The 26,692-nt window shown below is 49.6% G+C and overlaps 1 protein-coding gene across 9 annotated transcripts in view; it reads right to left on the reverse strand.

Annotated features, from left to right (window-relative positions):
- The window catches only part of Pcbp3 (poly(rC) binding protein 3), a 243,203-nt gene that overhangs the window by 23,377 nt on the left and 193,134 nt on the right, over positions 1-26,692 (reverse strand). For 5 of the 9 annotated variants that reach the window (XM_074072466.1, XM_074072464.1, XM_074072465.1 and 2 more), the window contains 7 exons: positions 17,351-17,505; positions 15,895-15,918; positions 14,876-14,908; positions 14,354-14,470; positions 6,502-6,633; positions 5,573-5,701; positions 2,662-2,805 (listed from right to left, as the gene is read on the reverse strand). In XM_074072466.1, the coding sequence (XP_073928567.1) occupies positions 2,662-2,805; positions 5,573-5,701; positions 6,502-6,633; positions 14,354-14,470; positions 14,876-14,908; positions 15,895-15,918; positions 17,351-17,505 (734 nt within the window). The remainder of the gene's footprint in view (positions 1-2,661; positions 2,806-5,572; positions 5,702-6,501; positions 6,634-14,353; positions 14,471-14,875; positions 14,909-15,894; positions 15,919-17,350; positions 17,506-26,692) is intronic. The other 4 variants (XM_074072471.1, XM_074072468.1, XM_074072470.1 and 1 more) reach the window with 1 other exon arrangement.

A 26,692-nucleotide genomic window follows, 5' to 3' on the forward strand; every position in this document is an offset into this window, starting at 1 on the left:
AAGAAATGGATCTAAATGTGTCACAGAACTGACCCAATCTATCATCTTTCTTATCAAATCTTCAGTGACAGCCCTGAAGATGGGAGGCATCCATCCCAAAGGGCCAGTGTGTGAGGTCCCCGAGGTTCATTTGGTTTGTTTCCCTTGCTTCAAATCTGTGACTGAGCCAACTGAAGCAACTACCCACCCCTATCCCTGCCCAGCCTTGCTCTAGAGCCCCAGGAGAGGCAGAGGATCCCACAGGTCACTTCAGCTAAACTGCCTCTGGCGAGCCACACAATCAACAAACCACATGGAGTCAAGGGAGAGGAAGAGCACAAAAGAGTTGTCCCGACTCAGGGAGTACCACAGTGGCCTGGGTTGAGGCACGGGAGTGAGGACATGGCTTCCAGCACCTGGTTGATATGGACATGTGATGCCCAACTGTGTGGCCACCCTCAGGGTCCCTGAGCACTTGACAGGGACATCTCAGGGGAGACCATATGTCACGTCTGTGGACCCCAGACTCTCCCAGTTTTTTTCTTTTCTTTTTTAAAAATGTATTTGCATATGTCAAGAATTTTCATCATAAATAACCCAAACTCAAGAGCTCAAGGCTAACTGACCATCCAACAGGGACCCAGCCGCAGCCCAGCCTTGAAACAGACATAGTCCTGGTTATTCTCGGCCCAGTCTGGGATGGCCTTGTTCTGCTGGTAGGGGAAGTAAAAGAATCTTATCAGATTATACAGTGTCCTAGGGAAAGAGATAAGAGTCCCAGCCTCTGTTTCCCCAGGTTTTGTGATGTTGCTACAGGGTCATGTTCCTGTGTCTTACCTAATAGAGGGACACAAGCTATCCCCACCATTCAGGCTGCTGGGTAACTTGGGGTCAGCTGCCCTCTCTGCCCTGCATGTGACCCCGGGCTATTGTTTCAACAGTTCTTTACTCCCTTCATCAGTTTTGCCTTACACCTGCACACTCTTTTGCAGGCTGTGCTGAGAGGCTGTCAGCAGAGTCAGATGCTGAGCACTTTCCATGTCTGTACCCGATCTGCCCAAGGCAACGGGTGCCCAGGTTGCCTCCTCTGGGGACTGTACTCTTGTGCACCCTGCTCTAGGGTACATGGGGGTCTAAACACTAGAGGAAACATGGGAGCTTTGCTGACTCAGGACTGATTTACAGACTCACTTAGGACTTTGTATTTTGGCTCCTTCCTGGGTTACCTGTGCACAGAAGTGACTCTCATGTGCCCATCTTCCATGCAGCCAAGGCTACCACTAGACAGACCAGAGTAAACAAAGGGCATGGTAGCCGGCTCTAAAAAGTCTAACATTTTGGTGACAGCCGCAGGGGACACTCATGGCACAATGACCTTTACTGCTGTGACTGCTACTGCCCACTTTACAGGTGAGTGGAACTGGGTGACGCTGGCCACGGTGCACCTTGAACTGGGCTGTTTAAACACTGAAGTTGAGTCCACGTGGTCCACTAACCTGCCAGGAAGTTTGAATCTGGGGAATCAATGTAGACAGAGTTTAGCAGGGGCTTAGCTGTGTGGCTGTGTGAGCTGTGCTCCCTGAGGTCACTGTGGGAGAAGGGACAGCCCCATGCTCCAGTGGCCAAGGCTGGCAAGACCCTCTCCTTGCTGTGCCTGGTTTTCTGACCTGTGAACTGGGATATACCTGGGGACAGGTGAAGGTATGTGGGCATAAGAGAGCTGCCAAGTACCTTGAAAGATCTGATAAGATTCCTTTACGTTGTGAAGAAAGACAAGAGGAAAAGTTTTCTTTGCCTTTTTCCTTCTCTTTTAATGATAAAGTAAAACCCTGTGCTCACTCTGCTCCAGCTGGGTCACCTTTTGGCAGCCTCTGTCTCAACTCTCCCTTGAACAGACACACATCACGGCCGAATGGACACAGAGCTCTCCTGGGCCAACCCCTGGCTGGCTGTGTTCAAGTCATTTGTGTGGACAGGTTGTAATGACCTGAAATGGGCAAGTGACAATAGCTAAAAAGGGCCTCTCCTCCCTACCAGGCCAGCATGGGCCTCAGACACAAGCTCCTCTCCTCCCTAATCTTCCAGTCCCCCTTCTCTGGGGAGCAGAGGTTGGTGACTAAAATCCACCAGGACCAGGACTGTAAATATGGAACATTTTCTCAGGCAAACAAGGAGGAGTAGGGGAGGGAGTCCCAGCCATCACAGGGTGATGAAGGGGCTTGCCTGCCGGCTACCCTTCCCTGCTCTCATGAGTGCGCCCAGCTATTCCTTCTCATGTGTGCCTGCTATGAGTGCATTGTGGGGTCTGGGAACATGTATTTTAGGGCAAAATGGGACTCTAATTCTGACGGTCCTCCCTGCTTCCAGCACAAGCCATCAAGTCACCCAGAAGGCTCCTGTTCCTGACTATCTCAGATGCTCAGGGACATTTACGGGCAAGGTCTAGCAGATGTTGCCCAGGCAGAGCCAGTTGAGTGTGGAGGTGAGGATCCTTGCTGTCTAGGTCAGGGACCTCACTTGGGAGGCCCTTGGGTATCTTTCAGTCACCTCTCTGAGCTCTGGCCTATGTCTCCTTGTGTCTTTGTTCCCTCCTCACCACCTGGTGTGGGCTAAGAGAGCTCTGTGTCCGGTGTGGGGTGGGAGGCGTGCAGTGAGAAGGCGAGAAAACCTGAGTGCACTAACGGGCAGCGGCGGGTGCTGCAGTAAAAGGCTGAGGTTGGCAGTGGAGGCCGCGAGTGGGTCGGCTCTTACCTGACCACCTGCAAAAATGACAGGGGTGGAGGCGGGCTTTGGGCGGTAGGGAATGGTGGCACCTTTCGGTGGGGACTAGGAAAAGGGACAGGAGAGGGAGAGAGACGTTAGAGCAGCCGGCCACTTGCCTCAGGCCGCCTTCCCAAGTCCACCCCTCTGCACAGACCCCCAGTTCCAGATGTGGTTCCACAGTCCGCAGCAGAGTGGGGAGGGGCTGTCCATGGGGCAGCAGATGAGTCGGCCCTTGCAGCATGCAGGCAGGAGGTGGCACCCTGCATCTTCACCACCCATCTCCTCTGGAGGATGGATGGCTTGTTCTTCCAAGCGTGAACTCTGCCACCCGCCCCAACTGGCCTCTGTGGCTGCCCATGGCAGGATGCAGTGGCTCTGCAGCAATATGGGGTATCCATCTTGGAGGCCAGCTGGGGTGGGTCACCTGCTTGTGGACCCTTCCAGGGACAGCTGGCCTGGATGGGCTCTCATTGTTGCAGCCCCCTTCCTCCCAGTGCAAACCCTCAAGGACCCAATGTACACGGCACTACAAGACAGGGACAGTGGTGGCTTTGCAACAGGCATGCAGCCTGCATCCTCTGATAGATGCTCTTGAATCCCTGGAAGACACTGAGCCTTGTGCACAACCCGTTTCGGGAATTGATATCTAGTGCTCCAAGGGCTCTGCTTGGTCTGTGGCAATGTTCAGTAGAGATTGCCACCAAAGTGTAGAAACATCCAATTTCAAAATTTTGAAAAAAGAGCCATTTTTTAAAAAAGCTTGCAGAGGCAAAATGAAAGATTCTGAAGTTGTGATGTGTCCTATAATTTTCCTTGGTTACTTTGTGGCTAGAATATAGAATTGTTATCTCAGGTGAACGTTGTTCTCAGGTGCCAGCCTTTCCCATCTAACTCCCTCTGTCTTGTCAGAGCTGGTCAGCCACCTCATCCTCTGATGGCCATGTTCCCAGGGAAAAGAGACTAGGACTGCACTGGCCTGCTTATGGAAGACAAGGCCAGAATCATTAGCTATGCATCAAAGGACAGCCCATACCTGCGAGGGGCTCTGGGCCACAGCCTAAGAGCCTGTTTGCTATACTGCTCACCGGAAACCCACAGCAATGGAGGACATGCCCCAGAGTGGGCAGCAGCATCAATGGAGTCCAGGCTGTGTTGCATGAGCTTGCTGTGGGGTGGGGTAGTTCTGAGTGGGCCCTCAGGGAAGGCCCATCTTTCTCATTTCTGGGGTCCTGACCAAATGCCTCCAAGTGCCTTTGTGTAAATGGGGCTCCCAGAGGTTTCATAGCTAGACCCAGTGTTTATGGTAGAATAGACATACCTGAGAGCCAGAGTTGACTCCTGTCCTGCCCTGTTGCTTTGCCCTGAACTGAGCTGTGGCTGTCATCCTTGCTCCATGGTGTCCTCAACTTCCATTGACTGACTGTGATTTCCAATTCATACTCCACTTGTGGAGGACAAACATTCTGGGCACAGGCTGCCAATGTCCCCAGGGGGAACCCAGGGACACAGGTCATTCCTGGCTAGGTGAGAAGGCACTGTGTGGGGCATATGGCCCATGTGTTCTTTGTAGGCCCCACTGGGCTCATCTGTCAAGGGTGGGGTCGCCCTTACTCTGGTGATTTTTGGGGTGCAAGGTGTACCCTTCAAGTAAGCCTACAAGTCCTCTGATGGTGAAGAGGTCCTTGGAACCCTCTTATGCTGTACTTTCAGTACTCTAACGTACAAACGGACCTGACTGTGTCTATAGGGAGGACTCTTCCTCTTGGTAAGGACGGTCACTCCCTTCCAACCTCCATGAATTGTGACAGGAATCCCTGCCAGGCCAGCACCCACTGCTGACATCTGTATGGGCATGTTACTGTTTCATACTTTATGCCTTCCAGAGGAGACAAAGTGGTTCTAATAAGTAACTCTTATGCTGACCCACAGCTACAGTTCCCACCTTTTTTAGGGGCCCTGGCATCTTCCTATCACCATTAGGCTGACAGCCCACTCAGGGAATTTAACAAGGCCACAATTCTGTCCTGAGCAGCTGAGTCTCACTTGGATCAGGGAGATAGGGAGGTGGTATCCCTCATGGAATTGCTGCCACCACTCACTGCCATTCTGAGGGTATCTGCCACACTTAACAGAAGGTGTGTGTTTCTGCCTCCTGGGGCACGTGCCAGTGCAAGTTGCTGTGGGCCTCTGCAAGTGATCTTCAGCCACCTCCTGGGGCAGCAGCACCCTGTCTCCCTGACCAGTGTGTAGGAAAATTGCAGAATAAGAATATTCTGAAAATTATTTTTGGCTTCATAAAATATCATATTTCGGGAAAACAAAACAATGAAAAAAATGTAAAGAGTTAAACATAAGGTTTGAACATAAAGCTGAGTACAAAAAACAGGTGACCAGACAGCTGCCTAATGAGACTAGTTCTGTGAGAAATGTAGAGGCTGGCTGCCCAAGGACCCTTGAGAGTCTCTTGGCTTGAGATGGGATTGCATCAGTAGCTTCAGCAAAGACCAGAACTACTTACTGATGCTTCTGTGAATTTTCTTCCTTTGTGTCAATACACTGAATTTAAATTGGAGACATCAGCAGCCCTGCCCCTGGGTGCCTGCTCACTCGGCCTGGCTCTTGCTCAGAATCCTGGGAAGCTGAGGCCAGGTACACACCCACTTCTGATGCCCCTGCACAGCTCCAATCAACCATGCAAGTCCTCAGGACAAGTAAGGCACCCGAGGTTTGCAATAATGCAAGCAAGGGAGCCACATGCTCAGTGTGAGCCCAGGCACTGAGCAAGAGATGGGCTGGTGATGTGTGCTGGCTCACGACGCACAGACTGTACCTCCAGCATGACCACACAGATCTGCTTGACGCACTGGATGATGGCGTCTGGTGTCCCTGAGATGGTCACTGCCCGCTCTGTGGAGTTGGGCAGCATGTCCCCGGCCACCTGGACCTGGGCACCTGTGGACTGGAGAGGAGGGATGTTGGAAGGGAAAAAGCAGAGTGCAAGCTGCAGCATGTATAGGATTGGCAGCACCTCTCAGTCTTGGGGTGTGTGTTCAGAGCAGTTTGCACACAAAAATTGAGGCCTTGTCAGCACCCTCCCTCCCCTATGTGTCACCCCCCTGATACCTTCCCTCCATGCCTGCCTCTGCACATCCCCTCAAGAAGCTGTGACTCCTTAGGCAGGTGCTATCCTATTCTGGGGAGCATGTGTACAGGAAGTCCTGAACTTGAGGAGGTATGTCTACAGGAAGAGGGGATGGTCTTTCTAAACACAAAGAACTCTACCTCCTGCAGGGAGTTCTAGGCCACAGAGAAAGAATCCAGAAAGGGTGACTGCCCTTGGGTAAGGGGAAAGGCTCAGCATTCCCTGAAGTCAGATGCGAGTGACTATCAAGCATCATTCCAGGAGGTGGACCCTGGTGGCCGAGAAGGCATCTCATAGGAGTGGGAACCTGAGCCCAAATGTAGCCTGGAGCTGCAGAACTGGGGTGCTACAATCTGCTTGTTCCAGGAACACCCCTCTGCCCAGCCCCAGCAGGGCCACTCCCTACCCAGGCCACTGTGGACCTGTGAACATGTCAGGGCTCCCCACATCCCACTATCATCTGCTTATTGGATTGTCTGTCCCTGTCACACATCAGCTTCAGGTTAGCAGTAACCAGTGCCTGGGCTTGCAGACTGCGTAAGGGACAAGCAACAAGATGGCTGGACCACAGCTGCTGGGACTGTCCTCTGATCCTGAGTGAGGGAAGGTCCTGGTACCTCCCTGATCTCCTTGATCTTGGAGCCGCCCTTGCCGATCAGGGACCCGCACTGGCTGGCTGGGACCACCAGCCTCAGCGTCACCGGGGGCTTGCTGGTGGCAGGGCTGTTGCTCATGGAGTTAATGATGTCCTAGGGAAGAAAAGACTTGTGTTGGCTCCACATTGCTAAGCACAGCTGTGAGATTCGGGGCATCTCTGTCTTATTCCTGTAGGGATGCACACTCAGAAGAGCTCACAGAGCCCCTCCCTAGATGGAGAACGGTTGTGGAGGATAGGCTTGGAAGTCTCAGAGCTTTCAAAGTCAGGTCAGGCTTGGGACACAAGGACATGTTGGACAGAGGACAGAAGGGACCTTGCATGTGCTGACCACAAATGCCAGATTTATAAGGCTGTGTTATCAGTGAGTTGCAGGGAGACAGATAGACTGACTGTTCCAGTGCAGCAGCCTCACCAGGGCACACAAGTCAAAGTCTTCCTTGTTCAGTACAAAGCTTACTTTAGAGTGCCAGCCACATCAAGAGGTGGCTAACCCCTTACCACAGCCAGCTCTTCACATGTGGCCAGAGCTGCTCCATCTGCTGTGTCTGGAAGGCTTGTTCATTTCTGCATGTCTGGACCCAGTTTCCACCCAGATGTGGCACCCTGCCTGTTGCTCAGCTTGTGTCTGCATGCTGCTCTCTGAGCATTGAGCTACCTGGTTGTTCATCCCAAGCCTGGGGCCTGGATTTGTTACTGGTTCCCACTTGGCCTCTGGTGGACATGGGTTATACTCTTATTTCATCCCACTGGTGGCTTTGGTATCACTGCTGTGCAGCTGAAAATGTTGCCTGGCATGAGAAGGAGTCACAGTGTGGACCATAAGCTGCCATCTGCACTCACAGAATGAATGGCAGGTTTGCATTCTCCTGTACCAGCATCCACACTCTTTGCCATCACTCTTTGTCATCAGGGAAGCCAGATGAAGCTCCTTCTTCTCAACAGCCTGACCCAGACAGGCTGAACCAGACAGGCTGTCCCCTGTGGCCTGGGACAGCTGTGTTGGAGGCATGCCAGCATTACCGTCCTATTTACCTCATCAGTTCCCATGGACTACCTGTCCAAGTCTCATTTTCTTGGAAATTTCAGCCCAAACTACTCTGACCACAGTCCTGATCCTCACACCTGTCTATCTATGGTGTCCCCTACCAAGCATTACTTGGGCCTTTAGTGGCCACCTTGGGGACACTAGACTTAGGCAAAATGGTCCATTCAAACTTGTCTTACAAAAAAGTAACAAGACTTCTCAGGTCCAGTGGGTACCAGTTTTGATTGGCATGAAGAGGTTTCCAAACGAAATTCTTATTTAAAAAATCGCTTTGCTAAAAGATTCTTTCTTTGGCCAAAGTAAATAAGCAACTTGACAGATTTTAGCAACAAACTCTATGCTTGTCCAGAAGCCCTCCCTCCTTGTCCTCCAGCACTTCCTGTGCCTACCCTCATCTTTGTGATGTTTCCCCTTGACTGCACCCTTGCTTTTCCCCAATATCACTCCTAAGATCTAATGCCAAGCACCTACAGAAACCATCTGTCACGAGGCTGCAATGCAGGTGACTACGGAATAACAACCTTGAGCCAGAGCTGAATTAAGAGCTATGAATAAGGATCTTTCTAGATCCAAGGAAAATCAGCAATTGTTAGTAGACTTTTAATTCTGTTAAGAGGACCCAGGATTATCTCACCTGTGGATACTGGTACAGAAGAATGCAAATCTGCCATTCATTCTGAGTGCAGATGGCAGCTTATGGTCCACACTGTGACTCCTTCTCATGACAGGCAACATTTTCAGCTGCACAGCAGTGATACCAAAGCCACCAGTGGGATGAAATAAGAGCATGACCCATGTCCACCAGAGGCCAAGTGGGAACCAGTAACAAATCCAGGCCCCAGGCTGAGGATAAACAGCCAAGGAGCTCAATGCCTAGAGAGCAGGGTGCTTGACCCTCTTCCCATAAATAAATCTAAGGGTCCTACAGAAGGGCCAAGTGTCATAAAATCCAAAAGATTTCCACTAGAAATTGTTCAGACAAATCATGCAAAGGAAAGAAGAGATTCTAGGGCAACTCCAGCCATGTGTTTAGATAGCTGCTTCCCCACCTGGCAGGACACAGGGCCATGTCAGCCTCCATGCAGCCTCCTGCAGCTGCTTCCTTAACTGTGTGGACCTCTGATCTTGCTAGTGCACCTGTGGACCAGGACAGTCCACCTCTGTGTGCCTTCACCTAGGAGATAGTGAAGTGTCTGGACAGTCAGTGGGGGGTACCAGTGTACCTCTACTTCTCCCAGGTCCTCAGGCCCACGTTTCCCACTCAAGTGATTGGGTTCTGACACAATATGTGGGATGTCATCTGCATATTGTGTCAGAACCCAATGACATCCCACCTTCTTCAGAGAATAGGAAGCCTGGACAGGATTCTTTTTAGGCTCTCAGCTTTGGCAGACCCTGCAGAGAACCCTGGCCTCACATCTTCGGAACTGAAGGAAGCCTTAACCCCCAATGTGGCTATGAAGAGATGGAGCCTTTGAGGAGATTAATGAGGTAAAAGTGGGCACTGGTCCAATAAGATTGGGGTCCTAGTAAAAAGAGGTAGATCCCTGGGATGTGCCCACAGAGAAAGGAGAGCAAGAAGGTGGTTGTCTGAAACTAACGGCACAGGTTCCAGGAGAAACCAAGCCTCATGGCACCTTGCCCTCAGGCTTCCAGCCTCCAGAACTGTGAGAAATAACAGTCTGCTAAGGGTGCAGCCACCCAGGTTATGGTACTGTGTCATGGGAGAAGACTAAGAGAGTGCACCATTGCTAGTCTCTGCTCTCCAGAGATCATGTGCCTCTGCTTGGTGTAAGATCAGCCAGACAGCAGGACTTGCTGCACTTGTAAAAGCAGAGAGCAAATGTTTACACAGGTGGCAGAAATGCTTTTGGAGGACCATGACTTTGGGATGCTTTGATGCAATCCTGCTGTCCAGAGAGGAGGCTGCAAAGAGTGAGGTTAACTCACAAAGAACATGAAGTTGAAGGAAGTGCTCTAGTAGACTGTCACACCAGAGAAGCCACTTCAGTTAAAGTTGTTATTCCCTCTAATCCTCAAAGGATGAACCTCTGGAGCCATTCAAAGAGGCTATTCTAAGACATCAGTATCTGCTCTCTGATTCTGAAGAGGAAGAATGGAGAGGTTTGAGAGCTCTTCCCCAGGTGACCCTCAAGAGAGTTGTTTGGTGGCATGACTGTCTCAAATGGGTATTAGCAAAGTTGCCCATGAACATACTCATCACAGAGTGGTCAGATTGGTCAGTGTCTGAAACCAACCCTGGTGGGAAACTGTAAAAGATAGGCTAGGGGCATTTTCAGGCAATGTGTCACCTACCAACAGCACAAAAAAGGAAGAACTGTGAAGGTGAGACTTGGCTCAAGGGCCCTCTGAACACCTCCCAGTGGATTTTACCCAGCTTCCTGCCCTTTGGACGGAGGAAGTTTTAGTCATTGCATGTCTGTTTCAGGATGTGACAAACCTTTTTCTTGCTGAAAGTTATAGCCCTTATAGCTGCCAACAAACTACTTGGATTTGTGTTTCTATGCCAACTTTATTCCAAATTATGTGACACACACTGCATGGGAACCAGCGTGAAGGACTGAAGATAGTTGCCATTACTGAGAATGACATTGTATTACCACCCACAGACTTCTGAGAAGCTGCAGGGACCACTGACAATCAAAATCACCAACACTTTCGGGGCCAGTGATCCAGCTCAGTAGGAGAACATGTGCTGAGCACGTGTGAGGCCCTGTGTTAGATCCCCTGCACCAAAAGGAAAAATTTCCAGAATTCTTGAGTTTTTCACACCAGAGTCCAAACCAATTCTATGACAATATTGTCCACTCATTTGCAGACACCTCAGTTCTTCCCCAATGGACTGTAACTGGAGGACCCATGAGTTTAGGGATTCCACCTGATGCTAGGCCCTGCCCTGATGCAGGCAGAAATGGCAAAAACAATTGGAAGGGCCTTGGGCTGTCCTGTCTACCATGTGCAGGCCAAGGCTGCTTCCCATACACCCTCTTCATGACCTTCCACTAGGTGTTGTCTCCTGAAAGGCCTCCGAGGAAGGCCTCGGAGCCTTATTGAGAGGGTCTTCTCAGGCCTTGTAAAACTCCAGGGAGTCAACTCTCAGCTTCCTGTTCACAGCAATCATCACCCAACACAGCAGGGAAGTCACGTCAGTGGGGGCCTCATGCTGAGGTCTCAGAGTCCCTCAGAAGCAGCCACTCTTCAGCAATAGAGAGCTGATCCCAGATGTTCACAACAAGCTGATGACCTTGGACAATGGACAGTCTCCACCTAAGATGTCATTCCAATGCCTGCATCCAATTTGTTTTGTTTTCCATCTGCTTACTTAAAATAATTTGCTATAGTTTTCATGTGGAGTATTGCTGTGACTATCCCCAACAATGCAGAAAACCCTTTAGAAATGTTTTATCAGAGGAGTTTGGAGAAGGAGGCCAGAGAAAGCCTAGAACACCAGAGGTAGGGTTTAATAGTGATTCTGGTGGGGGCTCAGAAGGCAAGAATGCTGATAGAATGTGTACAGAAAAGGCTGTGCTGGTGAGGTTTCCGATGAAAATGAAAACCCTGCAGGGAATTAAACTAAAGGTTGCCTGGTTACACTGTGGGAAAAAACCCATCTACATTTTGTATATGCCCTGAGACTTTGTGGGAGGCTGCTTTAAAATTAATGGACTAGTTTATCTGGTGGGGGAAATTTCAAGGCAGCAAAGAATTCAAGTAGTAACTCAGGGGTATTATTGGTTGCTGTTAGCCAAATTTACAGTGAGAACCAGGAGCAAAACTATGAGCAAAAAATTGGCAGGGGATGTAACTAAGTGATAAAGCACTTATCTAGCATGTGTGAGGCTCTGGGTTCAATCTCTAATACTGCAAATGAAAGATTTGGAAAACTTGTAACTTTTCCAGAAAAGGAATGTGCTTAAATGTGTAGCCAAGAATGGTACAGTTGCAAAAGAGATTAGTGCCATTAAAAAGAAACCAAGTGTTTTGCATCAGGACAATAGGAAAGACACCAGATGGCACCTAAGAATTAGCAAGGTCACAGCCATCACAGACTCAGAGATGCATAAACACAAACTTCTCTCAAAGACTTTCTCTTTCAGAGTGCACTTCCCATCCAGGACTGTCTAAGCCGAGTCCACTGCAGCTGCAGTCCAAGGGGACCTGGTTATAGACCTTGGTGCCATCCATGTGGTACTGATTTTTAAGGCAGGCAGGACTCAAGGACTATGACGTCATGGAGGCTTCCACTAAATTTCAAAGGAAAGCCTAGAAGGCCAGGTGGTGTGTGATAGGGCTGGAGTTCCTGCAAGCAGCCTGAGAGGGCAATGAATGGAGCTATGAGGGTGAGGCTGAAGCTACAATGGAGACTCCAGGAAGTTAGAGAGACCAGGAACATGGAATGCCTGCCAACAGAAGCTGCAGACAGCATGAAAAGCCAGTTCAAGAGGGGCCATGAGGTTACAATCGGCAAAGCTCAAGGTGCAGGTCTACCCAAGCCCTTTGGAGCTCACATCCCACATGCCCTGGATGGCAGACCCATGTCTGGATTTGATGTTTGCCAGGCTAGGTTTGGGTCTTGTTCTGATCCAGTCTCTCATTATTTCTCTATTCCTTCCTTTTGTTATGGGAATGGTTAATCTGTACCATTGTATCTTGAAATTTGATTTTTTTTTTTTTTTGGTGGTACTGGCATTTGAATATAAGGCCTCTTGCTTGCAAGGCAGGTGCTCTACCACTTGAGCCATGCTCCCTAGCCCTTTATGCTTTAGTTATTTTTCAGGTAGTATTTTAAGCTTTTGGTCCAGGTCATTCTGGACAACTATCCTGCTACTTACACTTCCATGAAGCTGGTTGACAAGTATGCCACCATGCTCAGCTTTTTTTGTTGAGATGGGGTCTCACTAACGTTTTGCCTGGGATGATCTCAAATAGTGATCTTCCCAATTTCTGCCTCCTGAGTAGCTAAGATTACAGGCATACTCCACCACATACTAAGTCTCCTTTTCCCCCTCCAGTGGCTCACAGAGAGTTTGTCTTGAGTAGCAGAGGGAACTCTAGACTTGGACTTTTGACAAATGCTGGAACAGTTAAGACTATGGGGACTCTTGGAGATGAACCAAGTACATTTTGCATTGTAAGAAGGAATAAACCTTTGTGGGTCAGAGGTGGAATGCTATAATTATTTATCTGGTATGTCCCTCAAAGGCTCACCTGTCAAAGGCTTGCCAGTAGCTTGGTGCTACTAGGAGGTGGTGCAAACTTCAGGTGGAGCATAGTAGAGGTTTTTGCTCACTGTATGGGTGCCCTAGGACCCAGGTCTCTACCTCTTACTTTTTTGTGTGTATTCTGGTCATGAGGCAAATAGTTTTGCTATGCCATGTGCTCAGGAGAAAAATCATCAGGGTCTTCAGGGTTGAGCCTCATGGCCTCTGGATGGTTCTGTCCTGGATTGGGCAACAGAGCTCGCTTGGATTCAAAACACCTTTCAGGGACTGTATATTGTTTTTGTTTTTATCTCAGTGATCACGATGTGCTTTCTATCCAGAAACCTACATGCATTATGCAGCCACGATGACCAAGATGACACAGAAACAAAAAGGCTAAGATGATCTCACAGTGTGGGTGATCATAAAGATAAGTGAATCTCTGAGCAGTGAAGATCTGATCTCTAGCCTTTCCCCATTGGTCAGCCTTGAAGCAGGGGAAATAGAGAAACTGAATATGCAATTTGGTGATGGCCAGGCCATAGGTGATAAGAGGGCACTGACCCATACCTCTGCAGCAGCCAGCCGGGAAGCAAGAGCACAGCTTTTGTGGATTTATCCCAGACTGGTCAGGACTTGGCAGGTGACCACAGCTTCTCTAAGGCTCACTCCTGCCTCCAACTTAGGGTCTATCAGAGAAATAAGATATTCATCCTCAGTACTCACAAGGTGGCCTAGGCTGGCAGGGAACTGCCTCCAGTCCTGCACAACAACAGCAGTCCTCAGGGCACACTTGCAACCTTCCTTCTGTCCACCACACAGGGTTTCCCTACCCTGCTTGCCTGTGACAAGTAATGGTGGCTGACTCCCTGCCAGAGCCAGCTCTGCATACACAGTCTGCCTGTTCTCAGAGGGATTTTTGTTTATTCCCACAAAGTCCACCTCATTACTTGATGGTCACCTCTCATTTACAACAGAAAAATGTATTCCCCAGATTGGTTGCCCTCTTCAAATAAAAATACTAAGTGAAAACATACAAAAACACAGTGTTAGCTCACTGGGAGCACAGGGAAGTGCTGTGTGCACATTTCCCAGCATACTCAGACACAGATGCACAGACTTTCCAAGAAGGTGAGTTGCTATGGTGTATGGCTGAGGGCCAAGGTCATGCCAGCCAGGGATTCATCCAGGGCTAGCTGGACACTGAAGTGTGGGCATGGCATGAGGTCAGGGCCAGCTGTGTACCCTGGTGGGAGATGTGTGTTCTGAGGCCACGTTTGGTACTTAGCAGTAGGGGTAAGAGGAAACATGAGGGAGTAAGTCTTCTCTAACATGCACATGCCAGAAGTGGCTGGCTTTAGGAAAAGGAAGGAAGGAACACTGGTTCCTAATCAGATAGACAGGGGCACAGGAGGTGAGAAGAGCTCAGAGCTCAGCAGGGTGTACTGAGTGGGCTAGGCCACTGCCTCAACCTGGTGCAGGGGAACAGAGGAACAGGGGCTGGGGAGCTGGCTAGAACCAGGTCTGAAATGGACACACCTTACCTCCTCAAACTTGTAGGCTATCATGGCGAAGGCCTTAAAGATGGCATCAGTTGGACCCGTGATGGTTACGATTCTCTCTGGGCAGTTCCCCTCTGAGATGTTGATCCTGGCACCACTCTAGGGTGAGAGAAGAGTAAGCATGGTCGATGAGAGACTCAAGTCCTCCACGAAGTGCAGGCCTGAGTTCTTCTCTAGGCCTGCGGACAATGCCCAATGCATACACAGGCGCCAAACCTTATCTGCAAGTTTTACTCTCAACAGTGAAATTCTTTCCAGCAATCCCCTTTAGAGCGGAATTTTAATTGGCCAGATTCCAAGAGATCCCTAAGAGAGCCTGTGCTCTACGCATTGAACCCCTGTATGTCAGAGGAATGACCACCTTTCTTTTCCTGGGCATCCCTGTGTACATGGGATAAGACATGGCAGGTCTATGAGGGCCTCAGGCAGAGAGAGCCTGAGACCCTCCTGGTCTCAGCATCATAATTCAAAGGTGAGATATAGTCCAGGGCAAGTCACACTCACCTCTTCACGCATCTTCTTCACAGTTTCCCCTTTCTGGAATGGAGACACAGACAAGGAAAAGTGGTCACTGCCAGCTCTGCAGAGGGTACATGGGCCTGGCACAGCACTGAGTGCCAAGAGCTGCTGCTGTTTTGTGGGCCTCTAAGGAGTAGACAGCACAGCCTGCCCCAGCCTGCCTCTGGCCTGCTTGAGTGATCCAGCCTTGTCTGCACCCCTGTGAGTGAATAGGCCTCTCCACTCACTGGGTCAGACCTTTTTCACACGACCCTGTAGGCATTTCGGATGAAGAAACAGAGGCATGAGAAGGTGGATGCACTCACCCAGAGGTACAGCTGGCCAGGTAGGCAGGCTTTGACATGACAAAGGCCCACTCTCACCTTAGCACTGTGTTGATGGTGCCAGAATGGGTCTGTGTGCTGTTGGGTGCCTGGCAAGGCTGCACACAGTTCAGTCATGGGTGGTTAACTCCCTGAGATGCCATCTCCAAAGAGAAAGGATGAGAAAGATCTGGGACAGTAAACAGTTGGAGGCTTGCCCATGATACAGGGACAGTGGAGGGAAGAAAATTCAGGGCTTCCTGAGATGGCCAAAATGCAACATACAGGGAGGGCAACACTTAGGCCCTCCACCCTTCCTGCCTTGCATGCAGCAGGCTTCTGTTTGGCTCTCATGTGGGAACCTATCTTTGATTTTAGAATGGAACTATAAGGAGGGTTTACTACTTTTCTGAAGATTGTCCAGAGTTCAGGGCTGCTAAAGAATACAAGCCAACTCTTTCTGGGGTCTCAAGCCAGCCATCATCAAGGTGCAGAGGCTGTCAAAGTGACCAGATGGAGCCTTGCCAGGGCCAAGGGAAAATGATGCCCCCTTGGCTAACAGTCAGCCAGGAACCAGCTCCATACTGGTGTAGCTTGAAGCAATGGGGCAACATTTCTGTTGGGACTACCCAGCACCAGAGGCAAGCTGCCCTTGCCACCCCTCACAGAGCCCAAGAGAGGCAGGGTTCAGTCAGTAGTTACCTTCCCAATGATGCTTCCAACTTCCTGTGGGGAGAAAAAGATCAAAGAAAGACGATGTCATACAGCAGAAGAGGACAAAAATCTGGCAAGACACTGTCAAAACTGGTCTACTTTCCTGACACAAGGGAGAAATTTATTTATTATTTTTGTGGTGCTGAGGATGGAACCAGGACCTGGTTTGACAAGCCCTGCTATACCACTGTCTGGCATGGGGTGATTTAGCTTCAATCAAGCTGAAGGAGCCTGGAGGCATACTTGTAATTCCAGCCCTACTCAGGAGGCAGAGATCAGGAGGATTGTATTTGAGGCCAATTTGGGAGGGACCCAATCTCAACAAACAAGTCAGGGGTGGAGGTACATGTCTGTAATGCTGGTTACACAGGAGGCATAGGCAGAATGATCATGTTGAGAGGCTGGCTCCAGGCAAAAATGCATGACCTTATCCAAAAAAATAACTAAAGCAAAAAATGACTGGACACATGGCTCAAGTGGTAGAGCACCTATCTAGCAAAGATGAGGCCTGGAGTTCAAACCCCAGTACTGCCAAAAAAAAAAAAAGGAAGCATCCAAGTTGGGATGGCCATGTGTTTCTCTATGCCATCTGGTGGAGACTAATCAGAGATGGTGCCGAGCCTGACTGCCCAGGAGGAGGACACCGCCAGCCACTTTCCAGATAAACAATGCACTCAAGGCCCCAAGGAAACCCTATGCAAACAGATGGGGAGTATATCTTTCCCCCCACGTCTGGAACGCAAGGAGGACACGGTGCTGTTGCTATAGCTTGTTTCACATGAACCCCTTGCATAGCTGCCACAATTCTGCTACCATGGAAGGCACAAATCCTGGCTGGGCCAGTGGTCAGAGCACCTCCTGCCAGCAGGACAGCCTCTGGAAGTTGCTACCATTGAGCATCACTGGAGACATAGGCCAACTTGGCTTCCAGCCACAGGAAATGAGGCCCTGCACACTTTTCTCAGTACAGCCACCCTCAGCAATCCCTGCACTGTGGAGCAGTGGCCCTTCATGGGCATAAGGAGCTGATGAGGGAGAAGGGCACAGGAAGGGAGCTTTGATGTGGTCTATCTGGATGACCAGCACACGCCTCTAGCACCTAGGCTTGTGCAACTGCCCCTGGTGAATATGTGCAGACCTCTGCAGCCAGATTTCTCAGGGTGCAGACAGAGATTGCAGGCACTGGGATAAGGCTGTGCTGATGGCCTGGGTGGGGAGCAGTGAGCACCAGCATGCAGGAAAGCACCCTGCATGTAGGAAACATGCACTAGAGAATTCAGCGGCAGGCATTAGGATAGCCATTAGTCTTGAATGGTTCTGGAAAGTGTTATTTGGATGTACTTGCAGTGGCTTTGTAAGTTTGAGATTGCTTAGAGCAAGGAGAATTTGTCCAAGCCAAGCTCCTGACAGTTGATGTGGCCTCTGCTCTGCCTTGGGTCTCTACCTTTCCATGCATCAGCAGGCGGATAGTCAAGGTCACGTTCAGGCCACCTTCTGAAACCTTGGACTCCATCCTTCTCCCAAAATGCAGCTGGGGATGGTGGCTTAAGGTGCTGAGGGTGCTGTGAGGAAGGATGGACGGGGCCCAGATGGCGTCACCTAGAACGAGAAGGCACAGCTGTGACCACTTAGTGCACCTCCACAGTCCTGGAAGAGCCTCCTGGCTTTGCAGGGGAGTAGATAGGCCACTGTCACCGCCACAGGTGGAAGGCTTCACTTGGGGAGATTCCTGGTATTTCAGGGATGGGCCTTTGGGGAAGCCCAGCCCCAACGGACTAAACACATGACCCTGGGGGGATCTTTTAAGTCCTCTGGCCTTAGTTTCTTCCTCTGCAAAAAGGATCATAGGAGCACATTTCTCAGAAGACAGACAGTGTAAGGAGCCAGCCAGGAACACCCTAGGGAGAGCCAGTGCCCAGCTCCCTGGGCCTGGTGAGCATTGGCAGGGACCAGAGGCCCATGAGATCCCAAGTCTGAGGTCATAGGAGTCTAGAGGCAGTGTGACTTTAGGTGGCACTCTAGAAAGATGAGTGCATAGCATATGCAGTGCATGAACACAGTGGAGAGTGGCCAGTGTGGGGTGCAGCTGCAGGGCTGTAAGAGTCCCCAGCAAACAGAGAGGATGGGAAACCAGGTAGGGCACAAGATAGGGAATGGGAGGCCCCCGAGGACCTGAAGATCAGCTGACTGGGGAGGGAAAGTGGTGGCAGCCGTACAAGTTCTGACAGAAAAGAGCTCCTTGGTGGACAGAGGGGCTGGCATAGGTACATGTGGGTACGTAAGGATTTGGCTGAAGGCAGGTTATCTGGGGACCCATGGGGCAGAGAGCCTGACCGGCCTCCGGTGCCTGTAAACCTGTCCAGGAACGCGCCTAAGAGGTGGGCAGGTTCATGAAAAAGATGAAGACGATGCTGGTTTCCTTGAATGAACCAAGGGCACCACTGAAAGCTCCTCCAGCGCTATCCCATACTCTACAAATCTTTCAGGAACAGTCCGTGACACTTGTGTATACCCAGCTCCAGGCAATGAGGCCTGAATGCCCTCAATATAACTTGGTCAGAGCAGAGACTGCACGCAGGCGGAGAGATGATGGGTTAAAAGTTGGGGCAAGCCGCGTACGAATGGCTCACGCCTGTAATCCTAGCTACTTAGGAGGCAGTGTGGTTTCAGTCCAGCCCGGGCAAAAAAAGCAAGCAAGACTATCTCAAAAATATCCAACACAAAAAGGGACTGGTGGAGTGGCTCAAGTGGTAAAGCACCTGCTAAGAAAGTATGAGGCCTTGAGTTCAAAAACTCCAGTACCACCAAAAACAAAAAGTTGCAATGTTTTTCTTCATTATATTATCTCTGTTAAAAATATGCTAAAGGGAAAATGTAAAAATAAAGCACAGAAGCAGTGCATTGAAGTGATCATTGTGTGATGTGTGTAAGGAGGATTCTGCAAACAGCAGCCACTGGTAGCTGGTATGTAAGAGCGACAGCAACTAATGCATCTGTGCATTAGCAAAACAGCATGTTATCATATACTTATATTAAAAGTGAGCTTATTGCTTACTTCATCAACCATTGAATTGTTAGTCCTAAGTATTATTCACAATAAAATGAACATTTTGAACAACAAGGCTTTGAACATAGCATTTAACAAGGATTTTACATAGCAAAGAAGAATTCTGCCACTAAGGTTCCCTGTCTTTGCTGACCAATAACAGCTACATGTGTCGATTTACATTTGAACTAAAAATTCACTGTGTACATTTTAAGTGCTAAACAAATAGCCTCATGGGGCTGTTGGCCATCCTGTGGAAGAGCACAGACAGAGACAAGAAGGCTCTGTTGGCCAACACATTCCCATGGCCCCTGCAAAATGCTGGACCCCAAAAGGGTACCATGAAGGAGGGTCTCAGAAGGGAGGAGCATCTAGCCCAGAAGACCATCCAAACAATACTGAGATGAGCCTGGCAAAGCCCTTCTTACAGATCTGCTTCTGCTAAGACAAAATGGATTGTACACTGGCCAGTCTGGGGATCTGTGCCTCCTTTTTAATTAAAGATATCTCCTCACCACCAGAGGGACGGCATGGCCCTGTGGCTGTCTGTTACATAAATGTTTCCAGCCCAGGGAAGAGAAAGTGGGTCAGTGCCTGCCCCGGGTGCTTCCGGCTCCAGGCTGTCAGCAGCAATCAGTCACACAGGCCAGTGCCTCTCTGCATCAGATGGCAGGAGGGAGTCACACAGAACTCTGAGACTGAGGGAGTGACAAGGTGTCCTGTGGAGTTGGTGAGGTACTTGGGACTTAGGACTTTGCCCTGAAGAACCCACCCTGCTCCAGCAGCAGCTTGGGAGCCACAGATCTCTTAACAAGCATGGGGTGAAAAAGCCCCTGGCCGGTCCTTGCTGCACTTGGCAAGCCCTGGGAACCTGTTCATTCATGGTGACACTGAAGTCATGGGCCTTCTTTCACCCAACCCACATGAACTCATCTACCCAGAGCTTCTTGGCTATTTAGAGAATAAAGGGCCAAAGTGATTGCTAAAGGAGACTCAGTAGGAAGACTCATTACTCTAAGGTCATACTAGATTAGAAGCCCGAGAACCCCACCCCTCTGGATACCCCACTTCTCCTGGGACCCCTCCCCTCCCGAGGCCCCTCTCCTTTTGGGGCCCCACTTTTCCTGAGGCCCCCCTACCCCTCTGGGACCCTACTCCTCCTAGGATCCCTCTCCTTCTGGGACCCCTCCTCTGTGCTGGCTTTCTAGGAGCTTCTCCCTCTGTTCTCTTCAGTGCTGGCGATTATAACATACTCACTTAATGGGAGGCAAAGGAGAGACAAACATGGTTACCACCACATAGGGGCCTGTGCCTACAATCCACACTTGCCCATCAAGTCTGTCTAGGCTATGGTTTAAATGGCACTTTGTGTGGACACCAGCCACAGATGTTCATCAGCCCAGCATCTGCCTTACATTGGACTACCCGGGCAGTCTGGGCGAGCTGAATGGGTTTCTAACAGATTCTGCCTTTGACATGCACAAGGGGTGGAACTCCTGACCCTACCCTGTCTTCCCAGGCTACCCATCCACCTGTCTGTCCCAGCACTCTCCCACTCAACTGCCCAGACCCAAATGATTCTCTTCTCATCCCACCCCATTCATAAACAAGTCCCATAGCTTCCCTATAACTTGGGTGCAGGATCTAGACCTTCCCACCCTCCTACCAGGCTAGGGCTCTCAGTCTTGTCTCTCATCACCCCTGTAACAACCCCATCTGTGCATACAGCAGTCTTGAAACACTGCACTGGGTTAGCGACCAACAAAGAAAGAGACAAAGGCAAGCACAGTGACAGTGCCACCAAGAATGATGAAAGCTGAAGAGAGAAAAGAAACCAGAGGGGGCTTGTGAGGGGCAGGATTGCAAAGTGGGAAGGCTTAGGAATGGTCCTCTAAGGGCACCACTCAGAGTTTGATGCCCAGTCTCTGGAGGCCTGGGGCAGCACTCAGGCACTCAGGTAGTAGGATAGTCAGTATAGTCTCTGCAAGAAAGGACATGGAACCGTGGAGGCTGGCAGCAGGTCAGCAGCCAGCCTGAGGTGTCAGACCTTACAGGAATAGGCTCAGCTGCAGAGAACTCCCCACTAACCCCCAGGCCTAGGGCCTCCTTCCTCAGGACCACTTCCAGGGAAGCAGTGCAGCCCTTATAAAGAGTGATCTGGCAAGCACACCAGTAGTCTAAAATATCTGCAACTTTTAAGTGAGAAATTGCACTTGCATTAATCTATGTCTAACAAATAAAAGAAGCACCAAGACTCAGACAAATGTGAACATGGACTTGCTTGTGTGGGGTCTGCTGGAGACCAACCCGACATGTGCACACCTAGAAAGGGGACCATCAGTGAATGTCCCCATACCATGGAGCACCTGCATGCTTCTAGCTGGGCCTGTCCTCAACCTTTAACTCCAGGAGGTGGGTACCATTGTCATCTCATTTTACAGATTCAAGAACTGAAGTGAGAGAGGTTAGGGGACTCGCTCAAGGTGTGCAGCTGAAGAATGTGAGGTGGGGGCAAGCTCCAGACAGCTGTTGAACCTGTGATCTGAATTCACACTTAAAAGAAGTAGCAAGATGTCTGCTCTGGAGATGGAACAGAAGTGCTTTGTCCGATTCCTCCTCCTAGACAGCTAAGAAGCCTAATCTTATACCCACAGTAACACAGAAGGACTGCAGTGTTGGAGGAAGCAGAGAAGCAGGGAGCAGGCACCCTGGGAATGACACGGGGTGACCTCCCTGGGCTTCCTTTATGCTTATGCTTCTCTCCAATCTTGGAGGTGGAGAAGTGGCAAGTTAGAGATGCTGACAGATGGGAACAAGCTAGGACCCCAAAGAGGTCTGAACCTCTAGGCCAAAGGACCAGGAAGGGCAGCAGCAGGACCGACCCTTCCAGCAGTACCTCCTGTTCCAGTCATCCCCACCCTCAGCAGAGGCTGGGCTGGGAGTCTCCTGCCTTCATCAGGTTGTACAGGGCACCACAAACCCTAGGTGGCAACATGTCCCGGCTCATGGTGCCAGTGCAGGCCATGGGAGTCAGCAGTGAGGAGTGGTCCCATCCCTGGGTGTCAGCAGTCCTCTGAACCTGGACTTCCACCTCTCTGTCCCCTGCTGGAGTCCTGTCAGTAGAAGCCAGCTGAAATGAAGGCTTCAATGAGATCCAGAGTCTCACCACATAATTCTCCAACTGTCCAGGTTTCAACGGAAAGTCATCTGTCATGCCAAGACCCAGAAATATCCCAGTGTGAATGAGACAATCAACAGATGCAAACCCTGAGGTGACAGAGTATCAGTTGACAACTATGAAAGCAACCACCATGAAAGTGCTTTAATGAATAATTAGGAACATTCTTTATACAAATGAAAAAAATACATCATCTCAGCAGAGAAACAAAAGTTATCAACAAATTAATGGGAGCTACAGAGAACAAATGGACATGGCACAAGTGGAGTCCACAGACTGCATCTCCACATCCTTCAGCTAGTCACTGAGGATCTGCTGGGATGTGGTCCACCATGGAGGAGGAATAGGCCTGGAGTGTGGGACAATCTGAGTGAAACACACACCCAGGCACAGGAGGAAGCACATGGGACAGGACCATGTCCCCAAGCTCACTTCCACCAGAGGCAGCCACCTCCTGGAAGCACACCTGGGGAACTGTCCCTATAGTTCTGAGTGATTTCCTTCTCCATTCAAGGCTCAGCCTGATGTGCAAGCTGCCCGTTTCTGTAACAGTGCAGAGGAAGTACCTGTAAAGGCAATGGGTCTTCTTAACACCGACGAAGGGTAAGGAAAAAGTACCATGAAAATGGAGTCAGACCCTACACCTAAAACAAAAGCAAGCCACAGAGACCCGACACTTGAAATTCATGATTGTTTCTGTCTTGCTTTTGTATGAATTACTGCAATTTGAAAGGCTTGTTCTGTTTCTGACTTCATTGGTTTCTGGCCCCATTTTATCATTTCCTTCCTTCTGCTTTCTTTGGTTTAAGCTTCCCCAGTGGAAGGTGACTGACTTCTCCTTTTTTAATGGAACATTTTATGCTGTGACTTTCTGTAGGAGCCCTGATTTATTTGCATCCTATAAATTTTAGTTTCATTTTCTCCCATTTTTCTTAGTTCAAAATCTCTTCAAATTTCCTTTGATCCCTCTTTGATCAGTGCATTATATAGTATCTCTGTAATAGGTGCTCAAACTGCTTTTGTTGAAAAGCACTGACTCCTTTCTTGGGCCTACAAATTAACTAAAGACAGGAGAAAAGCCTGGCATCTGTCCTCCATTTTGTATCTGTCTTTGCTCTAAGCCATTCTCTCTTCAGTCACTTTGCAATCACCTTGGATTCCAGGAAAGACAGAACTGATAACATCTTCATGACAAGGGACCTAAACTTCCCACAACAATAAACTTTTCTTAGGATGGACCACCTGCCAGTTGACAATAAATACATACAACAACTCCAGAACCTTGAACTGAGATAATGGTTAACCAGAACACACCTGTGACTGTTCTACTAAGCATACCTTTGTCCCCTGCCCCCAGTTCTTTTGTCTACCTAAACCTACAGCTCATGTCTGTACTCTGAAGATGGCTGAAGATGAGCTGAGTGCTTCCTCTGCCTGTTCCCACAGTATGTCCTGAGCCCTGTAATACTTCCTTTCTCTGTCTTCACCACGCTTCTTTATTTGGTATTTAGGGATTGTGGCTGTACCTGGCATATGGAATCTCAGGAGTTTGGGCCTTGGGTCCAAAACTCTGGTTTCAGCTTGTGTTTTGATTTTTAAGTATTTCAAAATTTTCTAGTTTGCTTTTTGATGTACAGTTTAACTCTACTCTGGCCAAAAAGTATGATTTAAATTACTTAAATTTGGTAGGCTTTTTAAAAAATAACACCATATTACACAGAATATGGTCCACCTTATGACTAGCCTACATACACAGAAAGTGTGCATTGGGTTGTTTGTACTGCCTCACAGGTCTAAGGCCTACTCAGCTTTTCCCCTGTTTTCTACCTATCAACTTAGGTTACTCATCTTGATCTGTCTTCATGTCATGGACTGGCCCTGTCACCTCCATTCTGCTACTGAGTCCACACAGTAGTCTTTATTTTAGTTATTAGATGTTTAGGTTCTAAAATCTCCATTCTATTCTTTTCACATTTTGTATTTTCTGCTGGACTTCCCGGTTCCCAGGCCACAATCATAGTGGCTGCTTTGAAGTCCGTGGTCACCCTGTCACGGGGGCCATCCAGGCTGGTGTCCACCAATCATCTCTCCCATGTTCTTCATTGTGAGTGTGGACACTGGACTGTCCCTTGGACATTCTGAGCATTGTCATAGATTCTAAATGTTGACTCAATCTTCTACAGAAGTTCAAGTCAGTCAGTCTCACTGCCTCCCACGGGCTTGCGCTTCCAATGTCAGTGCTTTGCACTGAGAATTTTGCAGTCATATTCCCTCTCTCCTTGTGCATCGTCACTCTGCAGTCTCTTTGCCAAAGGCTTTGCTGTGCTGTTCACGGTCAGATCCATGCTCCATGCCCGGGAGTCACACACACATTATGGGGCGATTTTCTGCCTCTGTGAGGTCCCTAATACCTTCTAGCTTACAGGATGCCCCTTCCTGTCCTTTTGGCAGAAAGCCAGGGCCTTAACCTTCCTGCCGCTGCATCTGCCTCCAGGGCTGGTGGTGAGATGGCAGAGATAGAAAGAAGTGACAGGAGCAGCCCTGTGCCCTTGGGCCTTGTCCTTGTGCTAGAGAGAAAGATTCCCCTCTCTCTGCACACCACAGCCTTCAGTCTCTCACCCAGGGCCTACAGGCTGGGAACAGGGAGAATGGAAATAACAGAGAGCCAGGCAAACAGCAGTATCTCCCCACTCCATCCTGTTGGGGCTCCCTCCCTGTTTCTTGGACAGAAATGCCACACTGCTCTTGGAGAGCTTCAGTGTGCATTATGTTGGGGGGCTGCTTCAGCATCCAGGCTAACATGGTTGATTTCTGGTTCCCTTCGTGGTCTGTCTGCTGCCACTGACTTCAGAGTCTTTGGTAGCTGCTCCATACATTCTGTCCAGAAGGCCCAGTGGCAGTCAGCTGGGGGAAAAGGTGGTGTGTACTCCATTTTGTCCAGAACCAAACCCTCACTTAGCTTTTATCTTAATTGGCAAAATCTGTTCATAACCAGCATCACTGCAGTAAAACTTTGAAAAAAAAATTTGCCATTCTCTTAAAAGGAATATTTAAATAGACAGATGCTGGTAAAGCAAATGTCATAAACAAGAGCTGCCACACCACTGAACAGCAGCTGTAGCCCAGTGCACACAGCGCATGGAAACAATGAAGTGCTGCAGAACTGAACCATGAGGCCAACTCCAGGCCAGGCTCCTGGCCTCCATGCAGGCAAGTGATGCGTTATTTCCATGCTGGTCAACAATGAGAGTGAGTGATGTATGGTTCAGACTGGCAGGAGAGGGTCAGACTTTTTCTGGGGAAGGTGAGTGCACGTGGGTTAAAGCAGACACAGTTCACAGGTGTCTTGAACCTGCAGCAACAATCACTCCTGATGCACATGCAGCTTCCCTAAGTCTCTCAGCAGGAGAGCTCTTGCCCAGAGAAGCGTGCAGAGTGCTGCCAGCAACGCTGTCTGTGGCTATGCAGCTGCAGTGAGTGCCTGTCAAGGCCAGAGGCTCTGTCCTGCCCCCATTAATGGTGCTCTGTCCAGGGCTGTACCCTGGGCCTCAGCTGTCTGGAAGGGGTGCGAGGTGGGGAGGAGTGAGCACAGACTTGATTTATTGTGTTTAACAGCTCAGTGCCCACATCAGGCTGCATGAGGCCATAGCAACGAAACCGACAGAGCTGATTAGCTGCTTCATTCTCCTTGAGAGATGCACAATGCATCTATGTCCTTGAGGCCATCCAGGTTGGGGGAGATTTCTGCAATTTAATGCTCTTGCCAGTCACAGTTAGCATTAGAAAGACATTCAGGGCTTATACAACCCAGACTTCAGTGAGCATTCTAAACAGCCTGCTCCCTTGTCACTCAAGGGTCAAGACAAAAAGTGACAGGGCAGGGACCAGCAATTTCACCACTTCCCTCCTGCTCTGGACGCCATGCATTGGTCTCATCTGGAACCTGTAGAGCATTCTTTCTGGAGATGTGGCAGGCTTCCCCCAAAGACACCAATATTTCTCAGTTCTATCTTTGGGGAAAACTAGCCAGGGTCCAGCAAGCAACCCATGTCAGCACATGCCTCTTATAAGTGTCCTAATTTTAAAAATGCCTAGTTCAAGATTTGTAACCTCTTTAATGTGGTGATAGGGCAGGCCTCTCTGAGAGTTGAGTTTAGTACTGGCTCTGACACCACTCAAGTCAGAGCTGTGTGCCTACTACCCAGGTCATGGAGAAGCCCTGCCTGCTGCCTGTGCCCTGTGCCAACATGCCGCAGCTTCTATATAGGCTCTGTCTCCCATAGACCCTCTGGTCACAATGGGAAGCCAGCCACAGCAGCCTTCCAATGGCTCACAAGAAAGGGTCGTTCGGATATCCATTACACCACTCATCTTTCCACAGTTCTAGCCAGGCACCAGGCTTACAGAGTAGGCGGGCATGGCCATCAACCTAGAGGCTCACAGTGTGATATGGCAATCAAACTGAAGTGCACAATTGAAGATCAACATTAGATCTCACCTAGTCCCTCAGACATGTGCTCCACACAAGACAAAGATCCAGAAGCAAAAGATGAAAGTCCAAC

Source organism: Castor canadensis, chromosome 5, assembly GCF_047511655.1.
Source record: "Castor canadensis chromosome 5, mCasCan1.hap1v2, whole genome shotgun sequence".
NCBI classification, from domain to species: domain Eukaryota; kingdom Metazoa; phylum Chordata; class Mammalia; order Rodentia; family Castoridae; genus Castor; species Castor canadensis.